This window comes from Grus americana, chromosome 20, assembly GCF_028858705.1.
Source record: "Grus americana isolate bGruAme1 chromosome 20, bGruAme1.mat, whole genome shotgun sequence".
NCBI classification, from domain to species: domain Eukaryota; kingdom Metazoa; phylum Chordata; class Aves; order Gruiformes; family Gruidae; genus Grus; species Grus americana.
The window spans coordinates 5,595,624-5,603,757 of record NC_072871.1 but is presented as its reverse complement, the minus strand read 5'-3'; the positions used below and the strand labels follow the sequence as shown (position 1 = coordinate 5,603,757).

General features: G+C 49.6%; 1 protein-coding gene across 1 annotated transcript; it reads right to left on the bottom strand.

Annotated features, from left to right (window-relative positions):
- Positions 1-4,051: 4,051 nt before the first annotated feature.
- NAIF1 (nuclear apoptosis inducing factor 1) lies at positions 4,052-8,074 on the bottom strand. The gene is made up of 2 exons (XM_054849176.1): positions 7,153-8,074; positions 4,052-6,469 (listed from the first exon to the last, which is right to left on the bottom strand). The coding sequence occupies exons 1-2, from the start codon at positions 7,661-7,663 to the stop codon at positions 6,006-6,008; spliced, it is 975 nt and encodes a 324-aa protein (XP_054705151.1). The 5' UTR covers positions 7,664-8,074; the 3' UTR covers positions 4,052-6,005.
- Positions 8,075-8,134: the final 60 nt, after the last annotated feature.

Sequence of the window (8,134 nt, the reverse complement as noted above, 5' to 3'; positions counted from 1 at the left end):
GACAGACGTGTCGATCTTTTGCTTCCATCACTAGGTAAAGGACAAATGAACTCTGTTTGTGGTGTGGGAGGAGGCTGTGTGTTATCTGGTATGATTCACGCTGATAAATAACCTCCTCAGAGGAATTCTCTTGTTATAGCAACAGCCCCAAATGCTAAGGTTTATAGAGATTATAATCCTTGCTGTTCTCACGCATATTTACTCTGCAGTTTTATCAGAAACATCTCTTGAAAACTTCAGTGTTTTTATAATTAATTGAATAATGTGACTGATGTTAAAAATAAACGAATTTGGAAAAATGCCCAGTGAGCTGCTGAACAGTGTGTAATATAGCAACCGTAGCTGGATTCTCAGGGGTATGTATATTTTCCTAACAAACACAGTCTCATGACTTAGAGATTAAATCTTTATTAGTTCGAAATTCACCCTGTTGATTTTTCTGTGTTTATGCTGCATAATTATTTCTGGACAAATTCACATTTTTTAAAGGGACAGTGCTCCTCTGATATTTATTGATTGTCCCTACCCCAGACTCAAATGCTGTAGATTTCTGTATGACCTCAGCCCTGCCATGCCCACCTCACCTCTGCTGCGTGAACCTCAGCCACGTCCTTGCCCCATGTTCTCCCTGACCTAAGTCTTGATGTCGCTCCCCAGCGCTGCCGCCACTTCCTCAACTTTTGCTGGCTCAGGGCATCGTTTTATCAGTCTGGGATAATTTTATCACTTTAGCTCTGCAGTTACGTCTGGGCCTCGCCTCTGCTGTCACCAGAGGTGTGTCTGCTGGCCAGGGGCTGGGATCTCTCCGCTCTGCTTGCCTTGGGACTGCGAGTCAGCAGGGACAGAGATGGATTTTCTTGCCTCCTCCTCCCCACTTAGAGAACTGAGATAAAACAGCAGGGAAGAAACAAGGCAAGAGAAATTCAGAAGGGACAAAACTCAGTGAGGTGAAGCGAGATAGATTCTGTAATGAGTTTGGTGAGCCATCAAATCCTATCTCTTCTCCCCTGGGAAGCCCAGATACACGAGCAAATCATCAAGCCCTGTAAACTACATCATCAGCGTCTTCCTCTGGAAAACATCATCACACTAATCCATTTGTCCTAGCAGCCAAATGATTAAAGTTTGAAAACTAAATTATAAATGTTGCTGCAACAGTGTAAACACAATGATGCCTCTCCTCTGCTACACCTGTAACCTCTGTTATAACGAGCTTTCAGCCTCAGGATCCAAAAAGAAAAGATTATCACACGCCACTTTATGTGTAAAGGTGTTCTTCCCACTGCTGGTGCCCAAGCCCCTGCAATGCACCCGCTCTGAGGAGCTGCACCCCGGGGGCTGCGCAGTGGGTGCCGTCCTCGGAGCTGGGGGGCAGAGCTGCATTAGGCAGCTCCTGAAATGGGGCAGGGGAGTGCAGGCCCCCAGGGCAGGCTGCTGGAAACCCTGTGGGGGAATGGATTTATCCCCATTACATAGGATTATCCTATGGTGCGGAGTTATTCCAAGCTTGTGTCTTCTCAGCTTAATTTAATAACAGGCTGTGAGGTCTACTTTGATCTGCTTGTGTTTTTCACTAGTTTCATATTTAACTGAACTCATCATCATAAAAGCTGGGAACTGTTTTGCTTTCTGTGCCAGGCTGGGTTCCTGTTGGACATGCAAAGGATGCACCTGCACAGTGGATTTCTGCCCTGCCAGGCCTGGGGATCCTGTTATCCTGTTATCCACAGAGACAGAGGGAGCACAGGAATCTGGAGTTGGTGGATTCCTTTCCCCAAACATGTGGCCAGACCTGAAAATCCAGCTGCCTGGCTTTTTTTGTTTACTGTTTTCCCTATCTGCTCCATGTGTTCTGGGAATGTGCGGCACAACTCTCCGTTTCTTTCCGGGAGGCCTGTCGGTGGAACCGGAGCTGGCTTGCCCCTTCCCAAATCTGCAGACTGGAACTGCTTTGCCTCGAGGCTTGTTGTGTTTATTGTTATCCTGTGTCTGTATCCCAGGTGTCACCTCCAGCGCTGTCCAGGACAAGAGACTTGCTGGCTCTGGGCTCTCCCACTTGTTCCACGCTTCTGGCTGCAGCCACACAAGTGCCGCAGTTACCCCAAATGCAGCAAAAACAACTGTATGTATGTTTGTGGTTCCCACTTGACACAGCAACCTCTAATTTGGGATCCCAGGTGGTAGAGGTAACAGAAACTGTCCCTGCTGGGGCTGGGCTTCTGCCTTGGGTTAATCACCTTGCAGGGCTGGCACCCAAGGGCTCACGAACCCAGTTTGCAGGCAACAGGGGCTCCGTTCCTGCTCACAAAACGCAGCCTGGAAGCTGTGCTGATCATTTGTATGAAACTTCTTGTCAGATGGTTTCAAGAAAGACAAAGAATCTTAAATGCTTCAATTTTCGTACTTAAGAGGCCACACTTGTTGCTGACAGTACCTGCTGGCAATAAACCCTCAGATGGCAACAGGAAAAAAGCACAAAAAAACCCAGAAGAATGCTTTGCCAAAACAGGCTTGACAAACTTTAAAAACATGCTGGAGGAGGTAAAGGTAATTTAGGTGAGCATGCAGGTGATATCATTCTGTCCCTTAGTAGGGATCTGCTCCCAGAACTGCCATGTAGTTATGGCAGCGCACCGTACTCATGGGATACTGACGTATTTGTGTCTTCTAAAAATCTTAAAATGTATCCCTTTGCTTATAATTAAAGAATTCATGTGTTTGTTTTTATTTTTGCACCTGCCCGTTCGGTTCTGCAGTGAACTCACCCCAAAGACAGCCGTGAGCTCCCGACATCTCAGTGTCCTCTGCCTGTGTTTGCAGGAAGCAGAGGGACCTGGTTTGCATTCCCAGGCATCCGGACTTTTCTAGGGCTACCGGTGTTCCTCATTCCTGAGCTCTGCCCATTGAATTTCATCCTCTCCGGGCTCTTAATCCTGAAAAGATTCATTAGTGAGAGGAGCAAGCAGGATCACACAAGGTCTGGAGCACAAGGCTCATTTCTGGAGCCATCCTGCCAGGGCCGGACACTGGGCAGTACTTTGCTGCAGCCCCGTTGCACAGTGCCATCTCCTGGAAAGCTGTGTCTGAGCTGCACGCATCCCAACCAGAGATTTGCTCCTGAAGCAGCTAGCGGTGCTGCAGGCAGCTTGGCACCTGCCTCTAATTGCTGCAAAGTTTATCTTCTGACCCACCAAGAGTCCCCCACCAAACTTCTCTTTCTGTAGCAGGTATGAAGGATGCCGCTCACCACCTGGCTGCTCGCCCGCACCTCCGAGGTACCCTGTGGCAGAACACCCCCGCTCTGGATGCTGAATACAAATCTCTAGGTACAAAAAGAACAGCGGAGGAGCACAAATGAACATCTAGAGATGTTACTCCTCAACTTTTGTTCTGTGTGGGCACCAGTTCCCTGTTCAGCTGAATGCCTTGCATATATGTTCACCCTGTAAGTGCCCTGTTTACCTGTTTCTCCTGGTTTTGACTTTAAGGGACACTTTTCTCTCTCCTTCCCCAAGTCTGATGACCTCATGATGAGCAACAACCAAGCACCTCATCACAGTGCTCACCCTGTATTTAAAGTGTGGCTACATCTTTTTAATGAGACAAAAATGTGGACACAGAACTTGCACCTGAATGCTGCTGGCTTGACTAAGCTCTATATTTATCCTGAAAAGACAAGAAAAATGGGTGGTTCCAAGGGCAACACCTGTACTCCTATGAAACAGTAACACAGCTTAAGTTCTTAGTCACCGACAAAATGCACGCTGTAATTTAAAGCCAAAGTACTTTGGTACTCCATCCCTCATTTTAGGCTATTGTGGCATCTTCTGAGCAGTCGGGAGATTAGTATACTTCAGTAATCTGTCATACACAATGCAATAACTACTGCTCCAAGGTAAGGCTGTAAAAGTTGTTATTTGAAAAAAAAAAAGGACCATAACTATGTAAATACAAAGCTACAAAGTTCATGAACAAGAGGAAAAGCTACCATGACACACGGCTGTTCACAGCTTGCTTTGGCCCTTTCTCAGCAAGGATTCTGTGTCTCAGACTTGTTGCCACGAACTCATTTTTGCCCTGGAGCATGCCGGCAAACTGAAGCAGCCTGTTTACCAAAACCATATTTTTTTATTAAAATTCATATTTGTAAAGGAGACATCATTACACAAATGAGGTAAACCAACACATATGACACAGTTTTCACTTTAAAAATAAATTTCAATTGAGCAATTGATTTGATTCCATGAAGTCTGAGAGGAAGAGTCAGGTGAGCGTTTCTCATGCGGCGAGATGCCGGACAAGGCAGGAAGACGCAGCTGATGCCGCCCTGACTCAGCACAGAGATGTCAGTGCCAAAGGGTCGTGACTCTTCAGGGGCCAAACCCTTCTCACTGCACTGTCCTTTTCTACTCTGTCAGACTTGCAGATGAGAGGAGATGAGTAAAGGCCAGGGGTAGTGGTAACCTCTTCAACTACTGCTCTAACTGGGGGTCCCCCACCAGCATCTCCCCATAAAAGGCCATGTAAAGGTTTAATTTGATTGTGCAAATTCACTCCCTCATCAGTCGTTGCTCACCATGTCTCAGCCCTAAAGGAGACTTAACAGCAAGCAAATACCAGCTCTGAAAAAGTTCAATACAGTATCTGGCAAGCAACAAGCCCGTTAAATGTGACACACTTTGCAAGGTACAGGGAGAAGAAGAGTTATGCTTCTTTCTCTTTTTTTTTTTTTTAAGTTTGCTTCCATGCAGGTACAAGTGGAGCTTTTCATCTAAAAGTTTATGAAGTTACTGCAAGTCTGTGAGCATCATGTCATGTGAAATTAAGCTTTCTCATTGAGGACCAAGCCCCATAGCCTGAACACCTCAAAGAAGAGAAAAGTGGCTGCAAATGTTGTTTTACCCTGTATAATGGTAAGAAAATAGTGAGGTGAACCTCAGACCCGTTTCTCAGAATGCCACTTGAAGCCAGCTAGCAGGCTAACAAAGAACGGCTGTACTCGCTTTCAGCGCCTAACAAGTACGGAACAAATACCACCGCCACCAGCAGAACCAAATAGCGCTCTAAAATTCACTCAATTCATTCAATCAGTGGCTGACAAACTCCTAAATGTGGGGAATTACTGCATGGCTGAAGCTCTGTAGTCCAGGTCGCCTTGGACGGATGGATGGAGGTATTACGGAGGTGACAAACTGCAGGTGAGACAGAGATGGAGTTTCACCTGTTACACCCACCTGCGGGAAACTCATCCAGGCCCTTGTGTATTAACTACGCTAAGACAGGGAATATGATACATATCCTAGGACAGGATCTGGTAACCAAGACATGAAATTTTCATCACATCTGCCAAGTTTATAGTGAAATTTCATGACCGCACACAGATAGAGCATGAGGTGAATGCACTACATTAATCCCATTTATATCCTCAGGGGATGTGGGTGGGATTTAACCTGCATTAAGTGCTGGTCTGCATGGGCTGGATGTCACGCTCCACGAGCGGTATCCATCCCTCTCAGCGCAGAGAGAAGGTTGTACCACACCTGGTACCACGTTTCCAGTAAATGCTTTCAGCAAGAAACAGAAACGCAGTCACTACCGTGCACTATAGTTTATGGTAACTGTACCTTGGCAGCTGCAGTACTGTGATATCGCAACAAGACTCTCCACGCTAGAAGTCAGTTAAAGGCTACAGAGAGAGAGAGAGGTGTCATACTTAGTAGAGTTTTTTCCAAACAGAAATAAAAAAATAACTGTCTTTTTTAATAAATCTATTGTTTGAGGAACTAAAGCAACCAATGTTAAGTTCCTCATTTATTACACATCCTGCTATGGCTCTGTATGACGAGTCTGAAAAGAGATTAGCATGAGATTAGCAGGGAAAGAAAGCTGTTTAGGCTCTGAGGCAAGCCATTTCACATTGACTACAGCTAGCACCCTTCACTCCCTGTGTCCACCGGCAGCACGGTAGGTTTTTTCCCAAGACAGACGTCCCATCGCAGTTTCTTTCACTGGATCATGCCATCTTGCTGCCCTGTCTGGCTGGGGTCGGCGGTGACTGACGGACTGGGTGTATTGCTCTGCAAAAATCGACGGAAGTCCTTAATCATGGGGCGGAGGACCTGGATGAGGGCACTCAGTGCTGCCTGTGTTCCTTCCATGGCTTGTGCCTGTCGCTCCTGGGCGCATGCCTGCACCTCCTGAGAGCGACGGATCATCTGAAGCAAGTCATTCTGCTGCTCCAGGTGCTGGGCAATCTCCTTCACGTGCAAGTTGGTCACTCGTTGCTCCTGCAAGAGCTTGGCTGAGTTCAGAGCAATTCGGCTTTTCAGCTCCTGGGGTTTCGCAGATACTTCGTGTTGATGCGCCATCATCTCCAAGGGTGCTTCAGCGGTGACTGTGGTGGGGGCTTCTGTTGTGCAGTACTCCACAACTCCATCCTCCAGACTGTGGTAGGTTGTCTCTGCAGGAACTGAGAACAAAGGACAGAAAGGGAGTAAGAAGTAGCTGCGATACCGGGACTTTTATCTACAGGACTATTCAATGAATATCACAGGAGTACTGCCTGCTCAGTGAGATAACATACAATGAACAGCAATGCACAAAATGACCTATTTAAGTCTACTCCACCCTCATTTGAGCTTCCGTCTAGGCTGTACAGTCCAAAGTAATCGGGCATGCCTTATATGTCTAGACAAAATCATTTCTCTATCTCCAGTTCAGAACAATCTTTCTAAGAGGCATTAACCAACCAACATAAGGCAAAGTCAAGACCCTGAACGGTGCTTGTCAGAAGGACAGCTATTTTTTGGGGCAGACTGGGAAATCAGCCTTGGCAGTGTTTCTCCCCCTGCCTTTGTTCCCAGAGAGGGGGACTGAACAATCTGCAAGGTGTAAAGGATACTGGCTTCCCTTGGTCTTAAGGCCAAGCCCAGCTATCAAAGCTGACTTTCAGTATGTGCGTATCTTGCAGCCACTCCCCTAGAGCACGAGGACGTATTGGGAGCGGTGTTTTCATTACAGAGACACGGGGTTTTCTTTTTGCTGGGGCCTTCCCCACACAGGGCTCAGGGTGTCCTCATGGGTGGGTGTCAGGGCCCCCCATATGCCCTTCCAAATTCAGCACAGAGCATCTTCAGCAGGCGCAGCACTCACTCTGGGTCAGGGTGACCGTGGTGGCTGACGCGGTGATGGGTATCTCGGTCCCGTCACCTGCACTGCAGTCCCCACTCGGCAAACTGATGATGGTGGCTTCTCCCAGCAGGTTGCAGATGCGTTGCTGCATAGGGGTGAGGATAACTGGGGCGGTCGCAGCGCCTGTCGGGTCTTCGGTCTCCGGCCCATTGCCGTTACCATTCTGGTTCTCACCTCCCCCTTCCATGGCGGCCCGGACTTGGGCCACTTTGCGTCGCACCTCAGTCTTGAGGTCGGACCATTTCTTCTTGACCTCGGGCAGCTCGCGGTGGCAGGTGGCGACGGCGTTGACGCGGCGCAGGATGTCGTGCCAGGCGGCAGCCTTGGCGGCCAGGGGCACGCCTGCGTTGAAGTGGTTGACGAGGAGGTGCTTGCCTCGCTCCAGCTCCTCCACGATGATCTCCACCTCCCGCTCCGAGAAGTTCATCTTCCGCTTCTTGGCTGGGGGCGCCGGGGGTGACGCCATGGCCATGAGGGGCACCGAGGAGGGGGCACTGGGGGACACCTGATGGCCAGGAGGGCCTGGCTGGGCCCAGGGGGCCGTGGGGGGAGGCTGGGCAGGGCCGAGAGGCGGCAGGGCCCCCCCAGGCCTGCTCACCCCCGGGGCCGGGGACAACAGGGGGGCCCCGAGGCCCCTCAGGGCCCGGAGGTGTCCGTCCCCCCACTCCCCCCTTGGCACCGCCAACGATACGCAAATTGCGTACCGCAGCCGCCCAGCAAACCCCGCTCAACGGCCTCCACCCTGCGACAGTGGCGTAATGGCTTCCAGAATCACCCCCCTTTCCTGCCTCGCCTGATTGGGCAGCCCGCCTGCCCGTCAGGCGGAGGTCTGGCCTCCCGCCGGCAATGCCGCGCTATCATTGGCCAGCCGCGCTGCCCATCGGCGGGCCAAGAGACGGCCCCGCTTCGCCGCTCGTCTCGGGCCACTGGGCCTGCGTGAGGC